At 42.2% G+C, this 17,704-nt stretch overlaps 1 protein-coding gene across 20 annotated transcripts in view; it reads left to right on the top strand.

Annotated features, from left to right (window-relative positions):
• Positions 1–17,704, top strand: part of LOC110530483 (obscurin) — a 90,334-nt gene that overhangs the window by 26,430 nt on the left and 46,200 nt on the right. For 10 of the 20 annotated variants that reach the window (XR_005052942.1, XM_036986133.1, XM_036986127.1 and 7 more), the window contains 12 exons: positions 412–681; positions 793–905; positions 1,054–1,207; positions 1,501–1,662; positions 2,472–2,576; positions 8,710–8,979; positions 9,182–9,448; positions 12,687–12,953; positions 13,122–13,388; positions 14,108–14,374; positions 15,448–15,714; positions 16,168–16,434. Coding sequence is in view for 19 of the 20 variants with exons in the window: in XM_036986133.1 (XP_036842028.1) it covers positions 412–681; positions 793–905; positions 1,054–1,207; positions 1,501–1,662; positions 2,472–2,576; positions 8,710–8,979; positions 9,182–9,448; positions 12,687–12,953; positions 13,122–13,388; positions 14,108–14,374; positions 15,448–15,714; positions 16,168–16,434 (2,676 nt within the window). In the remaining variant the exon portion in view is untranslated. Of the gene's footprint in view, positions 1–411; positions 682–792; positions 906–1,053; positions 1,208–1,500; positions 1,663–2,471; positions 2,577–8,709; positions 8,980–9,181; positions 9,449–12,686; positions 12,954–13,121; positions 13,389–14,107; positions 14,375–15,447; positions 15,715–16,167; positions 16,435–17,082; positions 17,158–17,704 lie in introns of all 20 variants that reach the window. The other 10 variants (XM_036986132.1, XM_036986140.1, XM_036986141.1 and 7 more) reach the window with 8 other exon arrangements.

Below are 17,704 nucleotides of genomic sequence, written 5' to 3' on the forward strand. Positions count from 1 at the left end.
GCACAGACAGTATTTCCTAATCTGACATGCAGTTTGTACATTTGATCTCCACACAGATGTTTATTTTGTTATGTATATATTTTTGTACCTTTTTTAACTCGGCAAGTCAGTTAAGAACAAATTCTTATTTACAATGACAGCCTACCCCGGACAAACCCTAACCCGGACGATGCTGGGCCAATTGTGTGCCGGTTGTGATACAGCCTGGAATTGAACCAGGGTCTGTAGTGACGCCTCTAGCACTGAGATGCAACGCCTTAGACCGCTGCGCCACTCTGTAGCCCCAGACTATATATCTACAGTGTCAGAGCCGAAAATAGATGCACAGGACACTTAGCGATGATTCTTTATAACCTAAACATTTAGCATATTCCAACACACCTAAATATTCCCTCTATCTGTATTTCACAGTGCAGAAGATTGAGGTGGTCAAGGGCCTGCTGGCCGAGGTCAAGGCCAATGAGAAGGAGACAGTGACCCTGGAGGTGGAGCTCAGTCAAGCTGACGTGGAGGGTTCCTGGACCAGGAGCGGAGCCAAGCTCAAGGCAGGGTCCAACTGTCGCATCACGGCCCTTGGAAAGAAGCATGCCCTTACACTGTCCCAACTCAAGATGGAGGACGCAGGAACGATTGTCTTCCAAGCGGAAGGGGTCAAGTCTTCTGGCAAGCTCATTGTTGCAGGTAGGTTATCTCAATTTTTGACCAACATTAAGATATTCATCAAGTTGAGTGTTATTTGAAGTGGCACCTCTTATTTAAATACTGTACCTTTTTGCATTGTGGCTCATACAGAACCTGCTGCCATGATCTCTAGGCCCATGGAGGATGTCAAAGCTCCAGAGAAGGAGAAGGCAACACTTGAGTGTGAGGTGTCCAGAACCAATTCTGAGGTCAAGTGGTTCAAGGTGAGAAAACATATTCTAGTGGTAAATCATAGAACTCGAACATTCAGTCATGCAAAACGAGAAAATTTTCAATGTCAGCAATTTACTTTGCATAATTGTGTATACAAAGTGAAGTAATCATTTGTACTAAAATATCACTGTTCCCTAGGGTGATACGGAACTAAAACCAGGAAAGAACTTTGGCATCCACTCCCAGGGTCGCACACGTAGCCTCCTCATCCATAAATGTTCCAAAGAGGATGAGGGCACATACGTTTGTCGAACGTCTGACGACAATACATCAGCCAAACTCACTGTACATGGTATGAGTCCTTACATGTTATTCTTATGATACAACATGATACATGGTATATTATGCGATCCAATGATAATGATCGTATAATACAATCCAATGATTGTATAGGCTTGTCAATGATAGATGTACTTACAGGTTGGTAAAATAGTGCATGTCTCAATTTTAAATAATAGGTATCCTTTTTACCAGATATATGGCTATGAATCAATGGAAAAGAATGGCCCTATTCCATTCAGCATTAGATGTGTTGAAGGCTCTCTGATGTCTCTTTTAATGGTCTCTTGTGATTCTCCCCCAAAGCCCGAGACATTAAGATAGTGAAGAAGCTAGAGGATGTGGAGGTGATGGAGAAAGAGAGTGCGTCATTCATGTGTGAGATCTCTCACGATGAAGTGGCCTGCCAGTGGTTCAAAGGTGACACCAAACTCAAAGTTGGTGACAACATCAAGATGAGACAAGACGGTGAGGAGGATACACACATTTAGAATTCTTTCCAAGTATATGTTTAGATGTCCATTTTAGCAATAGACTCTCATATATTATATTTTAGTAATAGACACTCATATATTTTAGTAATAGAAACTCATACATTTTATTAATAGACACTCATACATTTTATTAATAGACACTCATACATTTTAGTAATAGACACTCATATATTTTTGTAATAGACACTCATATATTTTTGTAATAGACACTCATACATTTTAGTAATAGACACTCATGCATTTTAGTAATAGACACTCATGCATTTTAGTAATAGACACTCATACATTTTAGTAATAGACACTCATGCATTTTAGTAATAGACACTCATACATTTTAGTAATAGACACTCATACATTTTAGTAATAGACACTCATACATTTTAGTAATAGACACTCATACATTTTAGTAAAAGACACGCATACATTTTAGTAAAAGACACTTATACATTTTAGTAAAAGACACTCATACATTTTAGTAAAAGACACTTATACATTTTAGTAATAGACACGCATACATTTTAGTAATAGACACTCATACATTTTAGTAAAAGACACTCATACATTTTAGTAAAAGATACTTATACATTTTAGTAAAAGACACTCATACATTTTAGTAAAAGACACTCATACATTTTAGTAAAAGACACTTATACATTTTAGTAATAGACGCTCATGCATCAGCTTTTGAATTATTAGACATCATTGATTAATTAGGTATAATGTACTATTTCTGTGTTTTACCATTCTGTACTGTTCTTATAAGTTGCCCTCTTTCAATTAAAGGTAAAATCTATGTGCTGCTGATTAAATCGGTGACACCAGAAGACGTGGCGGAGATTAAATTCACAGCTGAAAAGGCCTCTTCAACGGCCAAACTGACAGTGAAAGGTAAAGAAACAAAGTCCATTTCCAGCATGCATTCCTCATAGAATGCTATATACGGCACAATATGCCATATGATAGAATACCTTTGTTAAATTAATGATGTTCAGGTCATCACAATATACACAACAAATCCACAGAATTCACTAACACTTATTAAACATACCAATGGTGAATTCAGTGCTCTAACCATAACTAAAATCTAGTTAGTCTGTCCTCTGTGTCCTCAGAGTTATTGTCCTGGGGTTTATTTTGGTTCAGCAGCCAGATGTCTGTGGGGATTGCCTCTTTTATTCTGAAATGTTGGTGTTTTGCATCCCTGGCCAGAGGGCAAGATGACCCCTAAGAATATGTAGAGGTTGTGAGTTGTTTCCCTGGAAATCCATGGTGCAGTCTTTTCTTGATATACGGTTGTTTTACATCCTCTGGAAACCTGAACCACGGGACCCAGATCTTAGGGTGACCTGACCCCCCTCGGGAGCTTGCTCTCATGTTGCTTATGGAGATCCCTCTGTACCAGGCCAGGAGTGAAAAGGTCATGCAGTGACTATCCGAGCCCCTCAGGACGTTGGAGCAGATGGAGGACAGCACAGGAGAAATCCCTGTTCCTTGGGGTAGCCCGTGGAAATGAATTGCACAGGGAGATGTTTTCTTTGGCTTACTGACCCCTATTGAGGAGAAAGTCAATGACCCACTTAATTAGACTTAAGTCCACTTTGAGATCCTGTAGATTGGGACAAAGTTGGTACAAAAAAAATATTTGAAGAAAAATTAATTTGAGGAAAAATGTATTTACGATGACTGTGATATTTGGTTGTCTCATCTAGCTATCTTAAGATGAATGTACTAACTGTAAGTAAATCTGGATAAGAGCGTCTGCTAAATGACTCAAATGTAAAATGTAAAAATATAAGTCTGTCCAAATGTGTGTAGGCTGCTGATGCATCAGGGCGATTATTATAACGTTTTACTCCAATGAATTCCTCATCTTGAGGATTGGACATATTTCAGAGCTCCTTGAAGTTATTTCAAGATCTTTCCTATGATGAGATCCAGGGGACATGGCTCTTTTAGTGTTTCCATCTCAATTTAGGGAGTTTGCTGTTCTGTAAAAAAGCCAGTAAAAAAAGCCAGTGCTGTAAAGTACAGTTGTGGCCAAAGGTTTTGAGAATGACACAAATATACATTTTCACAAAGTCTGCTGCCTCAGTTTGTATGATGACAATTTGCATGTACTCCAGAACGTTATGAAGAGTGATCAGATGAATTGCAATTAATTGCAAAGTCCCTCTTTGCCATGCAAATGAACTGAATCCCCAAAAAACATTTCCACTGCATTTCAGCCCTGCCACAAAAGGACCAGCTGACATCATGTCAGTGATTCTCTCATTAACACAGGTGTGAGTGTTGATGAGGACAAGGCTGGAGATAAGTCTGTCATGCTGATTAAGTTCGAATAATAGACTGGAAGCTTCAAACGGAGGGTGGTGCTTGTCATCATTGTTCTTCCTCTGTCAACCATGGTTACCTGCAAGGAAACATGTGCCGTCATCATTGCCTTGCACAAAAAGGGCTTCACAGGCAAGGATATTGCTGCCAGTATAAGATTGCACCTAAATCAACCATTTATTGGATCATCAAGAACTTCAAAGAGAGCGGTTCAATTGTTGTGAAGAAGGCTTCGGGGCACCTAAGAAAGTCCAGCAAGCGCCAGGACCGTCTCCTAAAGTTGATTCAGCTGCGGGATCGGGCCACCACCAGTACAGAGCTTGCTCAGGAATGGCAGCAGGCAGGTGTGAGTACATCTGCACGTACAGTGAGGCAAAGACTTTTGGAGGATGGCCTGGTGTCAAGAAGGGCAGCAAAGAAGCCACTTCTCTCCAGGAAAAACATCAGGGACAGACTGATATTCTGCAAAAGGTACAGGGATTGGACTGCTGAGGACTGGGGTAAAGTCATTTTCTCTGATGAATACCTTTTCCGATTGTTTGAGGCATCCGGAAAAAAGCTTGTCCGGTGAAGACAAGGTGAGCGCTACCATCAGTCCTGTGTCATGCCTACAGTAAAGCATCCTGAGACCATTCATGTGTGGGGTTGCTTCTCAGCCAAGGGAGTGGGCTCACTAACAATTTTGCCTAAGAACACAGCCATGAATAAAGAATGGTACCAACACATCCTCCCAACCATCCAGGAACAGTTTGGTGACGAACAATGCCTTTTCCAGCACACCTTGCCATAAGGCAAAAGTGAAAACTAAGTGGCTCGGGGAACAAAACATCGATATTTTGGGTCCATGGCCAGGAAACTCCACAGACCTTAATCCCATTGAGAACTTGTGGTCAATCCTCAAGAGGCGGGTGGACAAACAAAAACCCACAAATTCTGCCAAACTCCAAGCATTGATTATGCAAGAATGGGCTGCCATCAGTTAAGATGTGGCCCAGAAGTTAATTGACAGCATGCCAGGGTGGATTGCAGAGGTCTTGAAAAGGAAGGGTTAACACTGCAAAAATTGACTCTTTGCATCAACTTCATGTTATTGTCAATAAAAGCCTTTGATACTTATGAAATGCTTGTAATTATACTTCAGTATTCCATAGTAACATCTGACAAAAATTTCTAAAGACACTGAGGCAGCAGACTTTGTGAAAATTAATATTGTGTCATTCTCAAAACATTTGCCCACGACTGTATTTAAGTAAAGCTACTTTAGTTTTTTGGGGTACTGGTACTTTACTTTTTAATTTATATTTTTGACTACTTTAACTTCACTACATTCCTAAATAATAATGAATAATGGTCTGGGGCTCTTTTTCATGGTTCAGGCTAGGCCCCTCAGTTCCATTGAAGGGAAATTTTACAATGACATTCTAGACAATTCTGTGCTTCCAACTTTGTGGCAACAGTTTGGGGAAGGCCCTTTCCTGATTCAGCATGAAAATGCCCCCGTGCACAAAGCGAGGTCCACACAGAAATGGTTTGTTGAGACTGGCGTGGAAGAACTTGACTGGCCTGCACAGAGCCCTGACCTTAACCCCATCAAAGACCTTTGGGATGAATTGTAATTGGAATGCAGACTGCGAGCCAGGCCTAATCGCCCTACATAAGTGCCCGACCTCACTAATGCTCTTGTGGCTGAAAGGAAGCAAGTCCCCTCAGCAATGTTCCAACATCTAGTGGCAAGCCTTCCCAGAAGATTTAAGGCTGATATAGCAGTAAAGGAGGGACCATCTCCATATTAATGCACATGATTTTGGAATGAGATGTTTGGTTAGCAGGTGTCCACAAACGTTTTGTCTTGTAGTGTATGCTGGAAGCAACTGTACAGTAAATAGATCAGATATGCTTACGAAGGGTTTCTGCATAGGCTTATAGGCTTCTTTGGTATTGCCATGGCCCATCAAGTACTTTCTTTTCTTTGTAGACTGTATTATTTTAGTGCTGCTTTGATGTATGATAGAGTTTTTATATGCTACTGTGGAACTGCTTAGTATGGCTTCCTTGTATTGATACGGTTGTTATTGTTACTGTAGAGCTCCCTGTCCAGTTTGTGATGAAGCTCAGGGATAAGTTAGCCATGCATACACACCGTGGGTTCCTGGAATGTCAAATGTCTCGGGCAAGCGCCAAGGTCAAGTGGTACAAGAACAAGAAGGAGACCAAGCCCAGCAAGAAGCACGAGATTAGCAGCAAGGCTATATACCGCAAACTGACTATCAATGACGTGGGCTCGGATGACGAGGATAATTACACCTGCAACGCCATCGTCGACAAGACATCCTGTAAACATGTTGTGGAAGGTAACGGAATGAAAATCAGGACATTGTCTATTGTAAACTTCTAGGAATTTTCTTTAAATTGTATTTTTATAAAGGTTGATGTGACTTTATAAAAATACACGTTCAATCTCTTTTAGCACGTATGATTACTTCAGGACACAGGATTACCCGTCAGTGAGTGAATGAATGGAAATAGCACTCTTATAATATCCCTAAAGAGTGTAATTAAGAGTGCTTCTGTCTCAAGTTAGACCTATACGCTCGGTATCTATGGTCCCTCTAGAGCAGGCCATCAGCATCGTACAGGAGCTAAGTGCCGTGGAAGTGACCGAGCCCTTTTCCGCCTTCTTCGAGGTGGAGATAAACATCAACTCAGTCAAGCACCCCAAGTGGATCCTGAATGGTGTGGCCATGCAGGACATTGTTGACTTGGAGATGGAGAAGGAGGGCTCCATGCACCATCTCACGTTCAAGAAGGCCAAGGCCTCCATGACAGGACCTGTCCAGTTCAGTGCTGGCAAGAGCAAGAGCAAGTCTGTGGCCCAGGTCACTGTCAAAGGTCAGAGGCTTCTCCTCACACAGAGCACCAGATTCCCAGTGGGTATAACTGGCTGAAATGACGTTGTTACAACCAGATTACAACCAAAACTGGGTTAGGACCATGTTACATGACTTGCCTATGATCAGAGCTGTTTGCACGTCTTATTGTCTCGACTACAGAGCGCCCTCTTGAGGTTGTAGAGCCCATTAAGGATGTGACAGCCAAAGAGAAGGGCTCAGCCACGCTGAGCTCCAAGTTCTCCACTGCACCCAAAGAGGTGAGCTGGTTCAAAGGCCAAACCCTCCTGGCGACATCAGACAAGTACAGCCTGAAACAGGACGCTGTGCGGGCTAAGCTGACCATACAGAAGCTGACTGAGGAAGACACTGGGGAGTACCGCTGTCAGTCGACTGCTGCCGAGACCAAAGTCACTCTCACTGTAGAGTGTATGTTTTGTATTTCTTTTGGGTGTTGATTTGACTTCAATGCTATTTGCTTTGCTGAGCATTGATGGTTCAAATGAGATTCCATCCTCTTAATTTAAACCAAATCCATGGTACAATGATGATGTGTGCTGTGGTTTATCGCAGTTCGGAAAGTGGAGATCACCAAGCATCTGGCGGACACTGAGGTGGATGAGGATAGTGATGCAGTGTTCACCTGTGAGATCAACTCAGCTGCTCAATGACAAAGTACTCTTCTCAAACGAAGTTAACACCATCACTCAGGTGGGCAAAATGCACACGCTCACACTCAAGAACCTTGCACCTGAGGAAAGGGGCACCATCACCTTCAAGGTCAGAGAGGTCAAGGAGGCTGTGATCCTAAAGGTCAAAGGTAAGGACTCATGACCTAGTCTGGTTCCAAGTCAAAATATTGTAGTGTAGAAGTGGGACTAAATAATATGTTAAACGTCTTTGACTGGTGGTTGTGGGGTTGCTCTCCGTTTGGATTCCTCCAGAAAAGTGTGCAGTGTTCCTCAAGTCTCTGGATGACGTGGTAGGAGAAGTAAAAGGTATGATCACCCTGACGTGTGAGGCATTCAAGCCCAGGGTCTCCCCCACCTGGAGGAAAGATGGTACGGTCCTGACCGCTGGGCCTAAGTATGTCAAAGCCGTAGTCTGATCGTCAAAGCCGTTACCAAGGAAGACGCATGTGATTACAGATGTGACCTGGGAACTGAGCTTTCCAAGTCAAAGGTCACTGTGAGAGGTGTGTTTGACGAAGCAGCATAACTTGCGAACAAATGAGTATAGTGCGCTGAAGCCTCAGGTCCTTGAAACAAAGATCCTCTCCCCACCTTTTACGTAGACCTGAGCACAGGTATCACCAAGCAGTTGAAGTCTGTGGAGGCGATGGAGGGAGAGACATGTAACTTTCAGTGTATTCTATCATGGGAGAGCACTGACGAGTGTGCCTGGACCTTGAATGGCCAGACTGTGGCAAATGGAGGATGCTTCCAGGTCTCCAGTACAAGTTGCAAACACATGCTGGTTATCAAGAACGTGACACCAGCCGATACTGGTGAGGTGGTTTTCAACATCAAGAACCTGAACTCCAAGACTACCCTAGCTGTTGAAGGTCAGACATCTGTACCAGTTGAGGCTCTAACATCAATCTGCAGAGCTTTTAGCATTCATTGTTTTGAAACGTCGAGCAACTGATCCCTGAGGTTATCGTTTTAAATTGGATATGTAGACCATTGGGAGAAATTAATACAATTAACCAATTTCTGAGCTTTTTTGGTTTCTGTAATTGGAAGGGAATTGAGCCATCCTCAGAATTAAAACAAAGGTAGTATAAATGTCCTTTATTTCAGGCAAAGCCCAATCTGTGTCACGGGAGCTGCAGAGCGTCAGCGTTGTCTCAGGGGAGGATGCTGTGTTTACCTGTGAGGTCTCACAGACCAGCACCACCGTCCAGTGGGCCAAGGATGGGAAGGACATCAGGAAGAGTGAGAAGTATAACATCAGCAAAGAGGAGAGGGTCATGAAGTTGACCGTCCGCAGCGTCACTGTCCAGGACTCTGGAGAATATAGTTGTGAGGTCATCGGAGGAGCCACTACCAAGGCCAAGCTGGTGATCAAAGGTAAGTCTGACAAGTTCCTTTCACAGACACCTTCAGTTGTTTAACGGTTCTTGTTTACTGGATATTCAGGTATCATTGACAGTGAACTACCACTTTTCAACTATGACTGCTTTTTTAATGTTAAATAACACTAAATATAAGCGCTGCCTCTCCTACCTCAATGCCTTCTGCTGTGCTCCTACCGGAATGTCCCTTTCCTCAGAGCCAGTCCACAAGTTCACCAAGGAGCTGAAGGACAGTGAGGCGGAAGAAAAGGGTTCAGTGACTCTACAGTGTGAGACGGCCCAGCCTGCCTCCAAGGCCACCTGGTCCAAGGGAGGCATCGAGCTGAAGGCCGGGGGACGCTGCGAGATGACCCAAAAGGAGACCGTTCTCACACTTACCATTAAACAGCTGGAGGAGAAAGACAGCGGAACTTACACCTGTGACGTGGGCACCGCCAAGATGACGGCTAAGGTGACAGTCAAAGGTAAGACCATGGCCTATATATGTGTCTTTGTCTGAAATTTTTGGTGTTGCACATTAATATGTTAATAACTTTTTTATTTAGTAATTACACCCGCTGTAAATGAAAGAGCTTTGCTGACGTAATGACTGCTGTGCATTGCAGGGCACAGAGCTTTGAATTTGTGTTGAGAATTTGGATTCTTTCCTGAAAATGTTTTGTGAGTGATGTGATTGACCTCTGCCAACATTTAAAGATCAGAACTTGAATATTACTTGAGGTCATATGAGTCATAGTTTGGTTGGGGTGTATCAGAGCTGACATTGTGACATCTAGTAAGATTGACTCCCCTGCTTGTCTTCTTGAGCAGACATGCCGATGATTACAACATTCATACGATGCAACAGTATTGACTGAGCGTAATTCATGTCCCTTTGCTTTGCTTCATTTTTAAACATTTGGGAGATCATTCCTTCTTACTGTCTATTCCCATGCTGGTTGGTGGACAAGAAATACATTATGCTCAGAGCAGCATTTGACCTGGATGTGTTCCATCCAGGTCAGACAGTGCTCATAGTAGAGTCACCCCAGGACGTTGAGTGTTTTGAGGGGGACTCTGCCATGTTTAGGTGCCTTGTAAGCCCACCTGACCTGACCCATCAGGTGCGGTGGTGCCTAGATCAAACCCCTCTGCAGCCCAGCCCCCTCAATGAGATCCAGGTACCTCAGGGGGGTTTCCACTCCCTCACCATGAGGGAGCTGACCCCTATGGATTCAGGCGCAATCTCTGTGGTGGTTGGGGATAAGAGAGTGTACGCTTCGCTAATGATCAAAGGTAACTCCCATGGCCGGGTCCATGGTTCAAATTATATGTGAGCTAGAGGGGGCTGGGAACCCTCATAACAATCCACCTCTCCCACATAACACTGTATCTATATATATTGTAGGTCTACAGCTCCAGTGGATACCAGAGATGGAAGTGCATCACTGCATTTGCCCTCTTTTTCAGTTTCTCTGAAAACTAAATGATACTTGCTTGACTTTTAACGTTCATCTAGACTCGTCGTTGCAGTGTGCATTGTGAAATGCACAATTCATCCAATTTCATAAGTGACCACCTCTGGTGTCTTCGATCTCAGTCAACCATTCTGTATCGGTCTGCGTTGGTCTTGTTAAAACTTCTTTGGGATAGGGGGCAGTATTTTCACATCCGGATGAAAAGCGTGTGCAAAGTAAACTGCCTGCTTAGCCCAGAAGCTAAGATGCATATTATTAGTAGATCTGGATGGAAAACACTCTGAAGTTTCTAAAACTGTTTGAATCAGTGAGTATAACAGAACTTATTTGGCGGGTGAAACCCCGAGGACAAACCATTCAGATTTTTTTTTGAGGTCACTCTCTTTTCAATGGGTTTTCATTGGGAATCCAGATTTCTAAGGGACTTTTGCTTCCACTGGATGTCAACAGTCTTTAGGAATTGGTTGAGGTTTGAGAAAAGAAGAAGTAGCACTGTTCAGAACGAGGGTACAGAGAAGTGTACTCTTTGATAGAGGCGCCTGACCTGAAAAGCACGCTCCACTTTGTTTTCCTCCGGTATTGAACACAGTTAATTCCGTCTTAAATTTGATCTATTATTTACGTTAAAAAATACCTAAAGTTGTATTAGGAAAGTAGTTTGAAATGTTTGGACAAAGCTTACATAAATAGACATTTTGGATATATATCGACTGAATTAATCGAACAAAAGGACCATTTGTGATGTTTATGGGACATATTGGAGTGCCAACAGAAGAAGCTCGTCAAAGGTAAGGCATGAATTATTTCTTTATTTAATATTTATTCTTTATTTCTGCATTTTGTGTCGCGCCTGGAGGGTTGAAATATGATTGTCTGTGTTTGTTTGCTGGGGTGCTGTCCTCAGATAATAGCATCATTTGCTTTTGCCGTAAAGCCTTTTTGAAATCTGACACTGGATTTACAACAAGTGTAGCTTTAATTTGTTGTGTTGCATGTGTGATTTCATGAAAGTTACATTTTTATTGTCATTTATTTATATTTGGCTCTCTGCACTAACGTCCCACATATCCCAGAGAGGTTTTAATCATTCTCTCGTCTTTGGGTCTCCAATCCTCATGGGAAGTGCATGATGTATTTAAATCCATGAGGCAGGTAAAAGAATAAAGAAAGATTTGATTCTTAAAGGATGCATACTTGATGAATAGAGGCATCCCTGATCCGTAGATTCTTAGTTGTCCAGTTTATTTGCTCACTCTACCTAGACAGTTAACAAATGTCTATGTAAAAAAAATATATACAGTACAATACCAGTCAAAAGTTTCGACACACCTACTCATTTAAAGTTTTTCTTTATTTGTACTATTTTCTACATTGTATAATAATAGTGAAGACATCAAAACTATAATATAACACATATGGAATCATGACGTAACCAAAAAAAAGTGTTGAACAAATCAAAATATATTTTATGTTTGATATTCTTCAAAGTAGACACCCTTTGCCTTGATGACAGATTTAGAGACTCTTGGCATTATCTCAACCAGCTTCATGAGGTAGTCACCTGGAATGCATTTCAATTAACAGGTGTGCCTTGTTAATTTGTGGAATTTCTTTACTTCTTAATGCAATTGAGCCAGTCAGTTGTGATATGACAAGGTAGGGGTAGTATACAGAAGATAGACCTATTTGGTAAAAGACCAAGTCCATATTATGGCAAGAACAGCTTCTTTTTTTTAACCATGTAGGCTCAGTTTTACATCAAAGGTTTGGACAATGTTTCTATTGTGTCTTGGAAAATACCGCAGGGTCATAAACTAAGACATTATTCCTATCTTGAAACTATTCTGAATATTGTTCATGTGCAGATGTGTGCCTCAATGCAAAGTTATGCTGCATAAGTGATACAAAAGCTCCACAAATGTATTTCTCTGTATGCTGCTGATCCTTTGTGCACTTTGGAAGGATTTCATTTTGTGGTGGTGACCAGTTGTGAACACCATGTTCATTCCATGTACTGGTTTGATAACTATCTTCAATTAACAAGTCATCTGTTTCATTGAACAACCTAATCATTGGAATCATATTTAGGTTCCAAAGGACAGCAATAAAAGCATCGGAATCATTGTCCACAACCCATTCTTCTCCACAATTTTGCATCTTATGCCCTTCCATTACAACTGAAGATTGCAAAGAAAATGATTTAGCCTACTTTTTAATGAAGTTGGGCATGTTCGTCTTTTTCCAGCCTTGCCTGCCAGCTTTAAACAGAAGCTGAAGAACCAGCAGGCCACGGAAGGAGAGAATGCTACTCTCTGCTGTGTGTTAGCCAAACCTGGAGCCAAGGTTCAGTGGAAGAAAGGCACTGAGAATCTCAAAGCTGGAAACAAATATGAGATTAAGCAAAAAGATGCCTGCTGTGAGCTTCAGATAAAACATCTGAAGGTTGAAGACAGTGGAGAGTACTCCTGTGAGTGTGGAGATCAGAGGACCACAGCGACTATAAACGTCAATGGTATGGGTACATGTTCTTGGTCAATGGGAATGTTGGGGAGGTCTTGTTTACAAGGAGTCAGTCAGTCTTAATTGATATGTGTAAGTTCATGTGTTGGAAGCAAAAATGTGTGTAGTTAGTGGACTGTATATACAGAATAATTTCCTATTTAAATCAATTGTTTGTCAGCGTTACCTGTGACCTTCAAACACAAACTGGCGAGCCAGGAGGCTGAGGAAGGGGGCAGTGTTACCCTGCACTGTGAACTCTCTAAACCTGGAGTCCATGTAGAATGGAGAAAGGGAACACAGGTGCTGAAGTCTGGAGAAAAGTACCAGATGAAGCAGAAAGAATCTGTGAGTGAGCTCCTGATCAGCAAAGTAGTACCTGAGGACAGTGGAGACTACAGCTGTGTGTGTGGAGAACAGAAGACTACAGCCAGTCTCAAGATTAAGGGTAGGGGGCAGATTGGTGTCATTAAATAGCTACTTTCTGTTCCGCTGAAGATGTTCTGTATTGTCTTTGTCACTGTCGTTATCAAAGTTTCAAGTGTGATTCAGCAGAATATTTTAAAGAACTTGGTTTGGTATAACGGCTCTGATTTGTGTTGAGTTGGCGTAGTTGTCAACTTGGCTTTGATTAATTTTGTACATTTAATGATTCATTGTCAGCAGGAAGTTCAGAATTGTCTGAAAATCTAGTGCTTAAGCTGATAAATGTTCCCATTTTACTATTACTCTCTCAATGTCTTATCTGTCTCAATGTCTTATCTGTCTCTGTGTCTTATTTGACTGTGTCTTATCTGTCTCTGTGTCTTAACTGTCTCTGTGTCTCATCTTTCTCGGTCTTATTTGTCTCTGTCTCATTTGTCTCTGTCTCATCTGTCTCTTTGTCTTGTCTGTCTATGTGTCTTATCTGTCTCTGTCTTAACTGTCTCTGTCCAGCTTGATCTTTGTAGTCTGTCTGTCTTCATTGTGTTGATTATCATGTTGTTAGTCTTTGTGTGCTGGTGATCATTCTGTCTCTGTTTCTGTGTTTGGTTTCATTATTCAAGTATCTGCTTTCTGAACTGTGCCATTCTCATGATTTTTAGAGAATGAACTCATGTCTGATTGCCTCATATCAGTGGTTATTGTGTTTCAGTGTATTTTATATGGTTTAATTTGAATCCACAGCCCAACCTGTTACATTCAAACACAAACTGGCGAGCCAGGAGGCTGAGGAAGGGGGCAGTGTTACCCTGCACTGTGAACTCTCTAAACCTGGAGTCCATGTAGAATGGAGAAAGGGAACACAGGTGCTGAAGTCTGGAGAAAAGTACCAGATGAAGCAGAAAGAATCTGTGAGTGAGCTCCTGATCAGCAAAGTAGTACCTGAGGACAGTGGAGACTACAGCTGTGTGTGTGGAGAACTGAAGACTACAGCCAGTCTCAAGATTAAGGGTAGGGGGCAGATTGGTGTCATTAAATAGCTACTTTCTGTTCCGCTGAATATGTTCTGTATTGTCTTTGTCACTGTCGTTATCAAAGTTTCAAGTGTGATTCAGCACAATATTTTAAAGAACTTGGTTTGGTATAACGGCTCTGATTTGTGTTGAGTTGGCGTAGTTGTCAACTTGGCTTTGATGAATTTTGTACATTTTAATGATTCATTGTCAGCAGGAAGTTCAGAATTGTGTGAAAATCTAGTGCTTTTAAGCTGATAAATGTTCCCATTTTACTATTACTATTACAATGTCTTATCTGTCTCTGTCGTATCTGTCTCTGTGTCTTATCTGTCTCTGTCTTTTTTAAATTATTTTTTACCCCTTTTTCTACCCAATTTCGTGGTATCCAATTGTTGTAGTAGCTACTATCTTGTCTCATCGCTACAACTCCCGTACGGGCTCGGGAGAGACGAAGGTTGAAAGTCATGCGTCCTCCGATACACAACCCAACCAGCTGCACTGCTTCTTAACACAGCGCGCATCCAACCCGGAAGCCAGCCGCACCAATGTGTCGGAGGCTACACCTGGCAACCTTGGTTAGCGCACACTGCGCCCGGCCCACCACAGGACTTGCTGGTGCGCGATGAGACAAGGACATCCCTACCGACCAAGCCCTCCCTAACCCGGACGACGCTAGGCCAATTGTGCGTCGCCCCACGGACCTCCCGGTTGCGGCCAGTTACGACAGAGCCTGGGCGCGAACCCAGGGACTCTGATGGCACCGCTGGCGCTGCAGTACAGCGCCCTTAATCACTGTGCCACCCGGGAGGCCCTTGTCTCTGTGTCTTAACTGTCTCTGTCCAGATTGATCTTTGTAGTCTGTCTGTCTTGTGTTGATTATCATGTTGTTAGTCTTTGTGTGCTGGTGATCATTCTGTCTCTGTTTCGTGTTTGGTTTCATTATTCAAGTATCTGCTTTCTGAACTGTGCCATTCTCGTGATTTTAGAGGATGAACTCATGTCTGATTGCCTCATATCAGTGGTTATTGTTTTTCAGTGTATTTTATATGGTTTCATCTGAATCCACAGCCCAACCAGTGACCTTCAAACACAAGCTGGAGAGCCAGAAGGCTGAGGAAGGGGGCAGTGTTACCCTGCACTGTGAACTCTCTAAACCTGGAGTCCATGTAGAATGGAGAAAGGGAACACAGGTGCTGAAGTCTGGAGGAAAGTACCAGATGAAGCAGAAAGAATCTGTGAGTGAGCTCCTGATCAGCAAAGTAGTACCCGAGGACAGTGGAGACTACAGCTGTGTGTGTGGAACACAGAAGACTACAGCCAGTCTCAAGATTAAGGGTAGGGGGAAGATCTATGTTATAACTATTCACAGTACTGCATAATTGTTGTGTTCTTCCGACGTTCTGATCAATTGTAGGTAATATTTCAAATGGAATTTCAGTGCATTGTCAAGCAGATTACTTTTGGTTTTAAATATATCTGTATTCGGTAATTGTCAATTATGACGTCCATTTGTTGGTTAACTTCATCATGTTTTGTGAAATGCCATGTTATGTCTGTCTCTCTGTGTTTTGTCTTTGTGTCTAAGGATACTTTGCTTCAGTGTTACGTCAGTGTATCGTTGTTTATATCGCTTTGATTCAAGGAGTTATATTGTTGTTTATGTAAATGTTTTAGTACTGTTTAGTTCCATTTATTGCTTTGAGTGTGTTTCATTGACTATGTGAGGATGACTTTAGTTTTTGGTTGTTAACTGTCGTCATTCGTAACTCAACCATGAATGACTTTCAGCCCAACCTGTGACCTTCAAATATAAACTGCAGAGCCAGGAGGCTGAGGAAGGGGGCAGTGTTACCCTGCACTGTGAACTCTCTAAACCTGGAGTCCATGTAGAATGGAGGAAGGGAACACAGGTGCTGAAGTCTGGAGAAAAGTACCAGATGAAGCAGAAAGAATCTGTGAGTGAGCTCCTGATCAGCAAAGTAGTACCCGAGGACAGTGGAGACTACAGCTGTGTGTGTGGAGAACAGAAGACTACAGCCAGTCTCAAGATTAAGGGTAGGAGAAAGTTAATACATTTAGATGTGCCTTTGTCACTAAATATGTTTGGTAAAAATATATTTGTATGGTCTGTAGATGTGCTACAGATGGTCATTCTATCAACAAACTATATGTTGATAAGAAACTGCTTTCCAAGGTTACAGTTAGGGTTAGGGTTATCAAGAGCCTCTGATGCAGGAGACCAAACTGGGTCAAGGTAGGAAGGGGAGGGTACATGGAGAACAGTTTTTCTGTCTGCTTTAACTTGTCATCTGTGCAGTTTGTCGTGCTTCTTGGTCCTGTTGATGATGTCGGTGATGATGCTGATAGTATTCGTTGTCCTTTTACAGTCAGTGCATATGTCGCTGTACTTGACGTTTCTTGTGGTTTGTTTGTGCCACTGTTTGTTGTGCTTAGAAAGGAAATTGAGCAGGCATCTTTGTCTCTGTATTCTGTTTGCAGTCAGTCCATATGTTCGGAAGGCTTTGTCTCATTGCTTCTGGTGTTCACAGTTATCATGTATTTATTTGAGACTTGTGTGGTACATCCTTTGTTGGCAGTTTGTATGATACGTCCCTCTGTTGGCTGTTTTTCTGTTATGGTGAGTCTTGTCATAAAAGGTTTGGTTATGAGGTTTTATATTCTAAGTTGCATGTTTTACGGCAGCTCTGAAGTATTCAGCTCCTCCAGTAACTCCCAAACAGGAGGAGCCCCAGAAGGAGAAGGCCAAAAAGGAAGAAGGTAGGGAAGGACAAGGAGAGTAACAGTTTGGTTTAATGCTTGATTATCTGTCTTTATGGTATGTCTATAGTGCCTATGTCTTGGCTGAATGCGGTGTGCAACATCCTAAATTGTCAGAAAATCAGAAAATGTTGATGTAAATTTGTGGTTGAATTAGGACAGTACAAATATACAAAGAGCGGCTCAACATTAAAGCTTGTTAAGGAGGAAAAGTATGCATTTGCAGCCTGAATGGGGGATGCTTTATGTACGAGCCGGTCCACGGGGAACACAAGTGTATTACCTAGGTCAGTGCTCTCCGGGATCCTTGGAACATCCCTACACCATTGAAGATGAAATTGAAAATGGTTAAGGTAAGGTTTAAGGTTAGGGTTTAGGTAAGGGTTATGGTTATGGTTATGGTTAAGGCTAGGGGTTAGGGTTTAGGTTTAGGATAGGGACGTCCCGAGGATTCTGGTTAGCACTGACCATTCTCATTAGCCAGATGTAGTTTGTTGTTAATCTGTCAAGAAGTAACCCTTAACCAGGTTGCAACTATGTTTTGTAT

This window comes from Oncorhynchus mykiss, chromosome 8 (genome assembly GCF_013265735.2).
Source record: "Oncorhynchus mykiss isolate Arlee chromosome 8, USDA_OmykA_1.1, whole genome shotgun sequence".
NCBI classification, from domain to species: domain Eukaryota; kingdom Metazoa; phylum Chordata; class Actinopteri; order Salmoniformes; family Salmonidae; genus Oncorhynchus; species Oncorhynchus mykiss.